Below are 13,956 nucleotides of genomic sequence, written 5' to 3'. Positions count from 1 at the left end.
TTTAAAAAAAAAAAAAGAATGCCAGGTTTGCTACAATATCATCCTGCCTAAAATCACACCCCCTGTTGGTAACTCCCCCTCTTTACTGCAATAAATCGAATGAACATACGCCCTAGTTTCCCAGAAACAGCCTGTTACACACCAGGTGTAATTAGCGAATAATCGTTCCCCAGATGTAATCATTAATAATGCCTCCTTTCACTCTCAAAAATGTCCCAGTTTAGACAAAAAAATTATATAATCACCAGACAGAGTTTGTTAAAACCACAGACACCAGGGCCCCATCCCAACCTACTGAATCAGATTCTTGAGATGGGGGCGGGAGTGGGGTAACTGTGCCAGACACCTGCATTTTTAACAAGATGAGCAGATGATTCTCATCCATAAGGAAGCATCGAGAATCAATGTCATAAACCATGGCCAGGCCTATAAGCGCAATCAAGCCATTGATTCCACACCTTACTCAGCATGTGAGGACAATTAGATTTGTGAGCAAGATGTTCAAATTCTTACCAGATTTTGCAAGTTTGATTTTTCCCCACTTACCAATCATTTCCAGGTGTGCCACTAATTTGGACACATTTGCTTTAGCAAGCTCACTGGTGGTCTTATTCAGCACGAGAGAGAGTGAATGAACCTAAGCACACAGAAGACAAAGTTAGACAAATGTTACTAGGAGGGCGGGGAAGGGTGTCCTTTAACAGAACAACAGAACAAAGTCAAGGAAGAAGCAGAAAGGTAAAACTTCAAATTGATGCCAATTTCATTTCAGCTTTCTTCAGCCAGTCAAACCATAATCTAAGGACTAAGGAGAGAGCTGATAAGATAGGAACTCAAAGGGGCAATCTACAACGCAGGCTCTGCAGTGTCTTCTCTATGGCTGCTTGTCTATGCTGTCACCACCTGAACCCTCTATCTTAGCATGAATTGGAGCATCACTAAGAGACAACCAGATGTCTTATACCTCCTGGCGTAAAGTAATAGGATGCACTCAGCACCACCTAAAAAATGTTTTTACCAAAAACTCGAACCTGAATCTGATCAAGTCTCTAGAACTAACTTCCATTTCTAAAATTAGAAGATAAAAGAATCAAATGGCAAATCCGAGATGTGGGACACCCTACAGCACACTAACCCAGTTTCTACAAGTCAACTACATGGGGGAATAAAGAAGAAGGAAAACCGGCTTACTTAACAGATTTCAGAGACATGACAGCAACTGTAACATGTGAACCTTATTTGAATCTCCATTCAAAAGATTCAAATGTCCTTTTAATTCTCCTCATTTTGTAGGTGAGTAAACTATGGCTCAGAAAAGCAAAGTATTCCACTGAATTGTAGACCTCAAAGGAAAGACATGAAGCTTCTTAAATCGTTCATTCCTCTACAATGCACAAGTAAATGAGCATTTTTGAGAAAATAAGGGAATACGTAGTACCAAGAAATTCTTGCTAAGGTAGTTAGATGTAACAATGCATTGTAGTTATATTTTAAAAGTCTATATTTTTCAGGAATGAAGACTGAAGTTTGTAGAGATGAAATGATACCTAGAATCTGTTTTAAATAATTCAGCAAAGAGCAAAAAGGAGAAAAGTAAATGTGATGATTCCCACAGATTTTGGTACATGGGCATTCATTATACTACTAGAGGCCCGTTGCACAAAATTCATGTATGGGTAGGGTCCCCAGGTCTGGGCAGCAATCAGGGCCAATAGGGGCCTTCTGGCTGCTGGCCAGGGCCTCCCTTCATTCTGCGCCACCCCCTGTTGGTCAGCGCATGTCATAGCAAGCGATCGAATTCCCAGTCTCCCGGTCAAACTCCCCAGGAGACACTTTGCATATTAGCCTTTTATATATATAGACTAGAGGCCTGTTGCACAAAGAGATTCGTGCAAAAGGCCTTCCTTTCCCCTGGCTGCTGGCACCAGTTTTCCTCTGGCACCTGGCACCTAGACCTTCGCTCTGGCCGGGCTCCAGCTGGAGCCGGCCCCGCGGCCGTGAGACTTTCGCTGCTCCACCGGCCCCAGGGCTGTCAGGCTTCGCTCCACTGCTTGCAGCAGCCATGGGCAAACTACGGTCCACGGGCCGGATCCGGCCCGTTTGAAATGAATAAAACTAAAAAAAAAAAAAGACCGTACCCTTTTATATAATGATGTTTACTTTGAATTTATATTAGTTCACACAAACACTCCATCCATGCTTTTGTTCCGGCCCTCCGGTCCAGTTTAAGAACCCATTGTGGCCCTCGAGTCAAAAAGTTTGCCCACCCCTGGCTTGGAGTCTACGTATGCAAATTAACCGCCATCTTTGTTAGGTTAATTTGCATACTCTCCTGATTGGCTGGTAAGCGTATCAAAGGTACGGTCAATTTACATGTTTGTCTATTATTAGGTAAGAAGATACTCTCTGTTTGTGATATATTTGAAAATCTTTACATTAAAAATTTTTTTAAAGTTCTTATTCTAAAAAAGTCTATTTTTGAGGGGCAGTTATAGTCCTGTTGTCTTATGAAACCAGCTACATCTGTTATCTTACTTAGATGATGGAAGATGAGAAAACTGAGGCTCAGAGGAACTAAGTAATTCCACTGAATTACACAAACCAAAGGAAGTTTTTTAAACCGTTTACTTTCCCTGCCTCCAGATGGGATTTACACTCAAACCTTTTCTAAGCCATCGTCTACCCTTTTGTAACAGATATATACAGCTCCCCTGCCAATGGGTGATCGCATTTCAATAAGCAAACTAAAATTCATTCTTAGAACTTCAAGGAGTGAAAGGGAGCCGATACCTTGAGATCCAGCTTGGTGTTAACTGGATCCTGAAGTTCAGGCTCTGGCAGAGCATTTGCTTCTGACTTCACGTTTTGTAGAAGATCCTCAGGCGTAGGTACCTTCATTGCATGGTTGTCTGCAGTGGAACCAATTCCAAAAAAATCCAGTATCACGACCCAAGTTTGCAGTGTGATGAGCACATCCAAGCAGTTAAAATCAACATCAATGCTCCGGTTAATTCGGTTGTAAATGGAAGAGAATTCTGGGTGTTTCTTATCCACTAAGAATATATTGATGTGGACCAAGGAATCATCAAATTTACTCTTTCCAGCAAGTGTCTTGGGCTCATCTACTGTTGGAGAAGGAGGTGGGGTCAAGGGACAGTCCTGGTCTTGGACTTCCTTTGGCTTCTTCTTGGATGCCGAGGTAGGTCTCTGATACAGCTGAAAGACATTAGGAGCTTCTTCCATGTGGGAAGGCAGAGAGCGAGGCATGTCAGGATACTCCACATTGGATATCGAAGGGCAAGACTGAGAAAGATATTCTTTTTGTGCTAAACTTGACGGCTTAGGGGCTCCCCGAGACACCATCAGGTTCTTATATTTAGAATCCGGATTTTTCTCCAATAAGTCTTCCATCAGCAGAGAACGCAGGGCAATCTGAATGGATAAGGTCTGAGGATGGTCTTTATTGAATTCCACCTCAAAATCCTGAAACTTCAAGCTCACAAGCCCCTGGGCCCCCAAGGTCAGATCACCACTTAGCTGAACTTGAAGCTCTGATATACAAAAGTTGGCTTGAATCTGGGTAAAAGATCTGACCTCCTTCACAGATGAGGACTTCTGAGAAGAGTTAGAAAGGCTGGAGTGGCTGAACAATCCATTCTCCTTCCTTTCAAGGGAAGGTTCTCCACAGGTACTGAGGGAAGGCAGAGGAGAGTTAGGGCAAGGTGAGGAGGCCGCACTGACTGGAAACTTATTCAGGTCTTCACTATACACGAGATTGTCCAGTGTTTGTAAAACCTGCTCATACACATGCTTCGCTAACACCACCTGTATGCAAAGAGAAAAAAATCAGTTATTCTGTTACCATCATTAATTGCACTCAGCTGCACTGCCCAAAAATTACCCAAGTTGCCTTTTATGGGTTTCCAAAGAGGTTATATGGCAAGAACTTTCTCTTTGTTTCTTTTCTGTCCTTGCCTCTCTCTGACCCTGTCTATTCAAAGGCCTCCCCCAGTACCTCATGGAATAACCTATACATAATAAGTGTTCAATAAGTGCAACTGGTTGTAGGCCTGAATCACTCTTCCTAACCACACAAGAACAACTGCAGAAACTGAAGGGAATGCTGCTACAAGTCCAACGTGGTGGTACCACAGGGCTGAGAAACAAGATCCATGGTTCTAAAACCACTGATCATCACCAAGCAGCATAACCACCTGTGTTTACAGCTAAACAAATAGAGAGTGCAGTTTAATGGTAATAGTAATGATCTATTACTACCTATGTTTCCTTTCTCCCTTATTTTGTTTTTAATTACAATTTCTCATTTAAAATACTTTCAAGCAATTTTATTTACTTAAGAGCAAATTTTAACAGAGGAATTCCAAACAGATATAAAAATGACAGAATTAGAAAGTTATCATTTTGTAACCTCTAATTAAATAATTTATCCCATCACGGTTCATCCATGTAGAATAAGCTCTTCTATGAATGAATGAATGAGAATTTTGCAATGAAGTGATCAGGTTCCTGCCACCGGAACACAATCACCAATCTTAGCATCACTGAGGGACAATCAAACATTACATGTCTCCTGATACAATGCACTATGAAGTCCACGGCACTACCTCTGAAGTGTCTGGCCTAAACAAAACAAAACAACAAAAAATGAACCTGAATCCAGTTAAATCTGTAGAGTTAAGTTACAGTTTACAGGAAATGTGGGTGGACAAGTTAAGTAACACACCAAACAAACAGCTAATCCAGAATGTGGGACATTCTACAGGGCAACTGACCTGGTTTTCACAACAAAATAATAGCCTGGGGGGGAAAATGAGAGGGAACCTAAATTAATAGAGACCCACAAATGCAACGTGCAGACCTTGTCTGGACCCTGATTTGAACAAGCCTAAAGTGAAAAGACATTTTTGAAAAATGGATTAAAATTTAATGATGCTAAGAAATCCTCATTTATTTCACCAGACATGATAACATTATTGTAGGTGTGTCAAAAATGTATGTAGTCTGTAGAGATACATTCCAAAAATATAGATAAAAATGGCATGGGGTCTGGGATTTGCCTTAAAATCTGAGTGATGGGTGCATAAGGTTCATTAGATATTCTACTTTTGTGTATGTTTAAAGTTTTTCATAATAAGATATTTTAAATTACTTAAAATTATTTTTAATAATTTAAAATCATTTGTAATAAAGAATATCAAAAACTATAGTAAAGCAATAACAACTACAAGAATAAGTCAATATAATTCAATAGAATTAACATTATGTGCTAGATTTAAGATGAAAATGCAGAGAAAAGCTTTGGGGACAGTTCTATCACCCAAAGACTTATATTCAAGAACCACTGATACGAAAAAGTACACACCTTCTGTTAGCACTCCTGACAGACTGATGACCAATTACTGCCCAAGCCTAGGATCCACTGTCCTAAGATCCTGCCTGTCCTTGCTGTTTTATAATGTTATGCTCTTTTCTCTCATCCCTATGAAAGCAGGAAAAATTACACTTTTAAAGGAAAAGGGATGACAAATATATGTACACACACACGTAAGTAATCCCCATCCAGGCCCATTTCATTTCAAAGCGGGCAAGACTAAGTCTAATTCTCCCCTGAAAGGATCTGTCAACAGCTTAGATATCATCAGATTATTTTATAGGCTGGGCCACGTATGCCAGAGTGAGACTAGAATTATGTCCTCCTGGGAAAGAGACACTGCCTTTTTAAGCAATAATTTTCCTCGTTTCTGAATGGCAATGGAATTCAGGATCTGCTCTCTTCCTCTATAAAACACACCCCTCCTCCACAAGAAGACGGCTGATAAGACTGATTCCCCAGGGATAAAAGGACACACTAAAAGAACTCCATGTTGACTACAACAAAGTTATCAATACTGATATGCATTAATGATAGCTCCTTGAATTTATAGATTTTCCTTCCAATAGTTTATATATAGTATGAAAATATATAAATATATATATTCTAAATATAAAATAGGTGACTGTAACTGTCTGGCATGAAAATTAACAAGGTATTTACCTGAACTGGATTGACAAACTTCCCTTCGATCTTCATGATGCTAGAAGTTCCCAGGTCATCTGGACTAAGGGAGAAAGTCAGTTCAGATTCTCTCTCTATAGGGATCTTCTCCAGTTTAAACTGAATGGTGGTGTTGTTCAGGATGTGAAAGGCTGGCATAAGAGAGAGGAAATGACAGTCTGAAAACACTATTACATACCACGTTATCGCTGATTAAGAGCAGGATATAGGAAATAGAGCAGGAGGTCCATGATTGAATACAAACTTTGATGACTATCCCAAGATCAAAACTCAGAGCAAGCAGAGGCACAAGATCAATTTATACACAAAAAGAAACAATATTTTCATGACATGCTCCATTTGGTGGCTTCAAAATACGATGTGGTGAACATGCATCCAGGCCAGGGTTTACAATAAGCTTCTCGTAGCCCCGAGCTGGCATTTTTCAAACCAACTTGCTCATCCTTACCCAGCTTCCAGACATAGATGGATTCCTCTTAATGGGCCCAAGTCAGAATCGGGACAATACAAGGTTCTAAATGAACAGCTTTTATACCAAGCAGAGAAAGCAATCGTTGGGTAAGCATGTAAATAATCAGCGAATTAACATCTGAGAAGCACAGAGGAAGAATTCCTCAAAGGCATTATTTCTTCACCAATGAATAAAGCCATGCTCCAGGGCTTACCTGATTTCCGAGGATGCCAAGACCAACAGATTGAACCGTTTGGTTTTAGCATATCAGATTGGGCATATTATTCCTAGAACCCTGAACCAACCCATTACAAAAGATGACAGGACACTTTTAAAAAGAAGACATAACATCCACAGGCTAAATTTCAGATTCTTATTATGTCAATCCCTCTAGCTGCCTTGGACTACGATATTTAACCAGGAAATACCGACAGCTTAGAAATTAAAAAAGCAGATGTATTTGACCAAATTAAACAGTACTTTTCACAGAATCCACTCCTGAAACATCCCTATATATAAGTACTCACCCAATTTCAAAGGGGGCCACTTTAAAAAATTATTTCACCAAATATGGCATTGGATGGAAAAGCTGAAAACATATCAACCTAATATGAAGCATTCTATTAAAATTCCAGTGTGATTTCTTAAATAGTAACTGGGGATAATTCAAAAAAAAAAAAAAAAGGTTTTTGTTGTTGCTTTAAGCAAAGTATACATGAGCTGGGTTTGGAATCTATAATAATAAACGCATAATATGCTAATTAGACCAGACGACCATCCAGAGGAAGACGGAGCTGCGAGGGAAGCCCAGGTCCCGGGTGCCAGAGAGAAGCTGGTGCAGGCAGCCAGGGGAAGGAAGGCCTACTCTTGCACAAATTTCATGCGTCGGGCCTCTAGCCTTTAAATAAAATGAGATATGATTAATACTCCTCACCTTGACCTCTATGCAAAGATTCAAAGAAATCATGTCGGGTGAAATGGGCTTCCTCCTGGCTGTTGGTACTGGCAGACCCAGAGGGAGGGTAAGACGTCCGGCTTACATCAGACCCAGGACCCTCTCTGCCTGCCAACTGGGTGCAATTCAAAGAGTACAATTTGATGTCTTTGATTTCCACCTGCAGACGGTCGCTTCTGGATTCATCATCTCCTGCCACAAAATTTTGGATGAATATCTGTCCCAAGTGTCCTACCAACAACTCCGGGCTCCCGGGCTTCCGAGGGATAGAAACAACTGGCGATTCAATGTTTATGTTCAAGATTAGCTTTACAGTGTCGGCATGAGAGGCAGCTGGGCTAAACCCATAGATCTCATTGTCTTCCAAGCTAAAGGATTCCCGCGTCTTCCTTGGAGTTTCGAAGAGTGACACCATCTCACTGTACTCGGCTGTCTTGGTAGCGAGCACGGTGGTGACTTTGGTGGCTGCGCTTTTCAGCATACTTCGAAAATTCTCCTCCAGTTCATCCATGGACAATGTCAGCTCCTTCAGAAATTTAGCAGAGTGGTTATAATGCAGGGAAGCCATCTTGAGGTTGAGAAAACATTCCTGCTTCGATTTCTCCACAAATGTGAAACTCAACGCTTCATGGAGGGTTGCCTCTTCCATTCTGACAAATACAGATTCAAAGTAACTGATATCGCTGACGATATTTTCATAGCCCATGGAATTCCCGATACTGACAACATATTGGTTCTTAATATTATCTTGTGTCAAATCCATAAGCTGCAAACAACCGAGAGAACCATTCATGTCAAACGTGCTCCCCATTGAGACGTTGACTTTGGTGCCACCTATACTAGCAGTCGCAATTTTTCTGCCATATTTCTCTCCATTCGCCATTCCCACTGTCCGGAGGAGCAGTAAGTTAAGTCGGTGGATCTCCACTGCAACCTCGGTGTTTTGTTCATATGTAGCTTGGTAAGTTTCTTCTTCCCTAAAGCTTCTTTCAAAGTCAGTCATTAAAGGTTGGGGACTCAAATCATCCTTTTCCTTGGGAAAGGATTTTTGAAGAAAACCAATCAGCTCCACAATTGTCTCTGGATTTAGAATAATATCCAAATTATTTACCTGCAATGAAATCACCTGGAGAGTGCTATCCAAATTCATTGATGGGCACTCTGAACTCACAAACTGATACTCCAATTTAATGAGGGACTCCTGTTCTTTGGTGAGAACTCTGTCAAGTGAGACACTAGCCGCTGACGGGTCGCTCACAGTGACAACATTAGTGAAGGGGGCCACATTGGATCCAGAGACAGGAGACTGGGACCTGCTAGCCCGGAGGCTTCCTGTTGGGATATCAAAGCTCAAGTTCTTGTGTGACGCCATCAAAAGGTCAAAATCTGCACCATATGTCTGCATGGTGTCCACCAGGAGCAAACCATGAACAGTTAGGGAGACTTCGGCATCGTAAGGCCTCTTCACAAAGTGAGCGTTGGTCCCAAACACCTTGAGCACGGAAATGTACTGGCCATTGCTCTCCACACCAAGCTGCATACAGTTCACTTTAAACTCGGCCAGGAGGAGCTGGGACTCCACCAGAACCTCCCGGGTGTGCTGCTCCAACATCACGATGCTCTGGGTTAAATTCATTACAGAGTCTTGCAAAGTTCCCCGCTGACCCTCTTGGGGGAAAATCTTCTCTTTGATCTGAGAGTCAGAAGTCTTCATTTCTGGCATGGTGAGGAGAGCAAAGCAATTCTTTAGGGCGGATATCTTATCTTCATTGATGTGGATCTTTAAGTCAGGCAGGTTACCTGAAAGCACGGCTCCGGGGTACTTGGGATCTGAAGTATAAATCAATCGGCGTTCTAACTGTAGGTGAACATTGAATTTCTCGACCACGTGGGTTGGCCCCACATCAATATCCTGGACATGCTTCCAATTGTCCTTCACTCGTCCCACCATGATCTGGAGGTCCATAAACGACAGGGAGTACCTCTCATACATCTTTGTGCTCAATAGATGTGCTTGGAGCTGCTCTTCGCTGATAGAAAATGGAGGTGTTTTCTCCTCATTGCTGCTGCTCGTCTCGGGGGGTGGGGTGTTAGGAGGTGTGGCAAGAGGGGTCATATACTCGTCATCACTAAACTGATTCTCTTCAGAGGCTGACTCATCCACACTCTTCCTCTCGGAGTCATCTGCAGGTAGAAAAGAGAGGATTCAAAGTCTATGTCTGCTCTTGCCTTCTTTCCTTTAAGGTAATGATCAAGAGAAGTAGAGAATCAACCAACCCCCATTTAATAAAAATAAATGGACAAAAACTTGAAGCTGATATTCTGTATTTACCATTTTTCTCAGTGTGAACTTACCTATTATTTGGAAATCAAAACGCAAAGAGAAAGTATATAAACATGAGAAAACATAGAGACCTGCTGTATACATAGGGACACATATCGGGGTGCACAAACCAGCAAGCTGCTACCCCAAACTGCGTCCCCACCATGAGCTGCACTGCCCTGAGTTGCTATCCCCAACCCTTTTTACATCGCTCTCCACAAGTCTTTGCTTTTTCCTGTTTTTGTCTGTGTGCTCATTCTGTTCCCCCCGCTAGAATGTTCCAAAAGAACAGAGGCTTCATCTGTCTTACTCAACACAGTATCCCCAGCACCTAGATCAGTGCTGCGCAATCAGTGATTTCTCAATATTTCATGTTCTAGCCCCAGTGTTCACATTCTCTTGTACAGCCGAGCAGAGCTAAGACAACTACAATAACACACCACTGGGGCCCTGGCCAGTTACTCAGTGGTTAGAGCGTTAGCCCGAGGAACAAAGGGTCAGGGGTTTGATTCCCAGTCAAGGGCACATATCTCAGGTGCAGGTTCCTCAGCCCTGATGGGAGTGCATGCAGGAGGCAACCAATCGATGTGTCTCTCTCACGTCAATGTCTCTCTCTCTCTTTCCCTCTCCTCCCTCCCTTCAACTCTCTCCAGAAATCAATGGAAAAAATGTCCTTGGGTGAGGACTTAAAAAGAAAAAAACCACTGGGTTTGCTCCCTTAATTTCCTTAACACATTGTTTGCGGGTAGTTTTTATCGCGCGCTAACAGGTGGCGCGGGCCATTTTTGCTAATTTTTTGCGCAAATGGCAACGTTCAGTAAAATTACGATAACTTTAGTTTTACATATTTTTTTTCAAGGAAACTTTTTGTGATTTACTATAAAATGTATACTGAATTATTTTTCTTAGAATCGCACTGAATGTGTGGCGAGGCAGAGAATTGTGTGAAGGGATGACTCTACGCAGTTGAATAGATTACCGTTATACCTGGAAGTACATACATAATTCACCATTGTATGTGTTAGAGACCCAAATTTTGTCCTTTGGAATTCGTATATCTGCATGTTAGCACCCCTTTAGAGCAATAAAAAAGTATAAAAATAAACGTATATATACATTACCCGCATTCTACTGCTAGTCTATAAAAAACGTATTAATACGTGTCCCGCGCTCTACTACCAGTCAACGTAAAACGTATAAATACGTTTCCCACATACAATGTGTTAATCTATCTTATGCCATGAATCCTCTCTTTCTTCCCTCCCATCTCAAGATAAAAATGACTATATTGGGGATTTTATAATAGCATGAAATTACCTTCCAGGAGTCTCTCTTTATTTTTTATTTATTTACTAGAGGCCCAGTGCATGAAATTCGTGCACTCAGGGGGTCCCTCAACCCGGCCTGTGCCCTCTCGCAGTCTGGGAGCCCTCGGGGGATGTCTGACTACCACAAAGGCGGGAGAGGCTCCCACCACCGCTGCTGCGCTCGCTAGCTGTGAGCCCAGCTTCTGGCTGAGCGGCACTCTCCCACCAGGGGCAGCTCCTGCATTGAGCGTCTGACCCCTGGTGGTCAGTGCACGTCATAGCGACCCATTGTTCTGCCATTCAGTCAATTTGCATATTAGCCTTTTATTATATAGGATTTTTAAGTCTCACCCAAGGATATGATTTTACTGATTTTAGAAAGAGAGGGAGGGAGGAAGAAAGAGAGAGAGAAACATCAATGTGAGAGAGAAACATCAATTGGTTGCCTCCCTTAGGCACCCCAACCAGGGATCGAACCCACAACCTGGGTATGTGCCCTAATTGGGAATTGAACCCTCGACCTTTCAGTGTACAGGACAATGTTCCAACCAACTGAACTACACCAGCCAGAGCCAGGAATCTCTTTTTATATATGTCCCTAATATCCCTAAGTAGATTAAATCTCTATTCCTGAAATTAAATGCTGAGAAATAATGTTTATTAAAATATAAAATGTTACATAAGAAATACAAATAAAAATCACAATGAGAAAAATAAATAAAATAAATTTTAAAAAGGCCTGGCCGGCATGGCTCAGTGGTTGAACATCAACCTATGAACCAGGAGGTCACAGTTCGATTCCCAGTCAGGGCACATGCCCTGGTTGTGGGCTCCACCCCCAGTGTGGGGTGTGCAGGAGGCAGCCAATCAATGATTCTCTCTCATCATTGATGTTTCTATCTCTCTCTCCCTCTCCCTTCCTCTCTGAAATCAATAAAATATATATATATTTTAAAAAGCACAATGAGATATTATGTCACACCCATATAAATGGCTATAATCCAAAAGACAGATAATAACAAGTGTTGGCGAGGATGTAGAGAAACTGGAGCCCTCAAACACTGCTAGTAAGAGAGTAAAACGGCGCAGCCATTTTAGGAAACAATTTGGCAACAGTCACCATATGACCCAGCAATTCCACACTGAAATATACCCAAGAGACTGAAAATAATGTCTACACAAAAGTCTACCCATAAACGTTCACAGCAGCATTATTCATAATAGCCAAAAGTGGAAACAACACAAATGTCCATCATACAAGGAATATTATTCAGCCATTAAATGGAAATGAAGTACTTATGCATGATACAACGTGGATAAATCCTGAAAACACTATGCTAAGTGAAAGAAGCCAGACATAAAAAGCCACCTATTGCATAACTCCGTTCTTATAAACTGTTCAGAACAGGCACACTCCCTGACTCTCAGGAGCATACCCATGCCCGCCCCCATTTCTTTCCCCAAAGACATGCACCTCCTAAACGCTAAGGGACCCTGTAAGGCTTGCAACCAGGGCAGCAAAGGGCAGCGGCAGTTCATCCCAGGCAAACCCCCTGAGCCTGTCCCCAAGGCCCCCTTTTCTCTGGACTTCGTAGTGAACCAAAGCAGACCAGCCTAGGCTCATTTCCCCAGCCCTTCCTTGTCCCCAGCTTTAATAAACATCCTCTAAAATCCCCCCCCCCCCCGCCTCCGCCGCCGCCTCTTGTTCAGAACAGGGAAATCCACAGAGATAGAAAGATTAGTAGTTGGCAGGGTCTGGGAGAGGGGGTGATGGAGAGTGACTGCTAATGGGTTTAAAATTTCTTCTTGGGATAATGAAAATGTTCTGGAATTAGGTAACAGTGACAGACGCACAATTCTAGCAATATGCCAAAAACGAATGAATTATACATATTAAAATATATCTTAATAAAGCTGTTATTTTTAAAGTAACAAATGAACTTTGGAGTTTTAAATGTTAACAAACCTTTTTTTAAGCTTTACTTGGTTAAGCATAGACAGATTAACCTACCAAGTTATGTTTTCAGTACTCCCATTCGCACTATACCTTGGGTATTTGTCAGTAGCATTCTTCCTAGATCCACAACAACTAACACGGGATTCTTGAATTTGAAATCATCGGGAAATATCACTTGAGGGGCAGAAATATCTAGTCGTACAGTCCACCGTTTACTGTCCTCCTGTAAAAATAAAATAAACTACAATTAAATAACTTTTAACTACATTGCTGAAACTGAACAGCTTGATAAGTCAGGGCTCAAGCCTTTCTTTAATTGTGACGACTGATGCTTTAAGAAAGATCTTGTTGCCGAAACCAGTTTGGCTCAGTGGATAGAGCATCGGCTTGCGGACTGAAAGGTCCCAGGTTCGATTCCGGTCAAGGGCATGTACCTGGGTTGCGGGCACATCCCCAGCAGGAGATGTGCAGGAGGCAGCTGATCGATGTTTCTCTCTCATCGATGTTTCTAACTCTCTATCCCTCTCCCTTCCTCTCTGTAAAAAATCAATAAAATATATTTTGAAAAAAAAGAAAGATCTTGTTCCTAAATCTACATAACTTAGTACTATAAAGTATTGCAGAAATGATGGAACTAAACATAGAAATCCAAATATTTTTACTTATTCACTAGAGGCCCGGTGCACATGCACTGGTGGGGTCCCTCGGCCTGGCCTGTGGGGATCAGGCTGACACCGGCTCTCCAACATCCCCTGAGGGGTCCTGGATTGCAAGAGGGCGCAGGCCAGGCCAGGGACCCTACCAGTGCACAATCGGGGCTGGGGAGGGACCACAGGAGGGCTCCAGGGCGTGTCCGGCCCATGTCGCCCAGTCCCAATCGGCTGGAC

The 13,956-nt window shown here is 42.2% G+C and overlaps 1 protein-coding gene across 12 annotated transcripts in view; it reads right to left on the bottom strand.

Annotated features, from left to right (window-relative positions):
• Nucleotides 1–13,956, bottom strand: part of VPS13D (vacuolar protein sorting 13 homolog D) — a 221,325-nt gene that overhangs the window by 177,436 nt on the left and 29,933 nt on the right. For all 12 annotated transcript variants that reach the window (XR_004973974.1, XM_036348853.1, XM_036348857.1 and 9 more), the window contains 5 exons: nucleotides 13,160–13,292; nucleotides 7,462–9,666; nucleotides 6,056–6,207; nucleotides 2,791–3,825; nucleotides 547–637 (listed from right to left, as the gene is read on the bottom strand). Coding sequence is in view for 11 of the 12 variants with exons in the window: in XM_036348853.1 (XP_036204746.1) it covers nucleotides 547–637; nucleotides 2,791–3,825; nucleotides 6,056–6,207; nucleotides 7,462–9,666; nucleotides 13,160–13,292 (3,616 nt within the window). In the remaining variant the exon portion in view is untranslated. The remainder of the gene's footprint in view (nucleotides 1–546; nucleotides 638–2,790; nucleotides 3,826–6,055; nucleotides 6,208–7,461; nucleotides 9,667–13,159; nucleotides 13,293–13,956) is intronic.

Source organism: Myotis myotis, unplaced genomic scaffold (genome assembly GCF_014108235.1).
Source record: "Myotis myotis isolate mMyoMyo1 unplaced genomic scaffold, mMyoMyo1.p scaffold_m19_p_2, whole genome shotgun sequence".
In the NCBI taxonomy this organism is placed as follows: domain Eukaryota; kingdom Metazoa; phylum Chordata; class Mammalia; order Chiroptera; family Vespertilionidae; genus Myotis; species Myotis myotis.
Note: the sequence above shows the minus strand (reverse complement) of the source record. Positions and strands in the feature narration are given on the sequence as shown.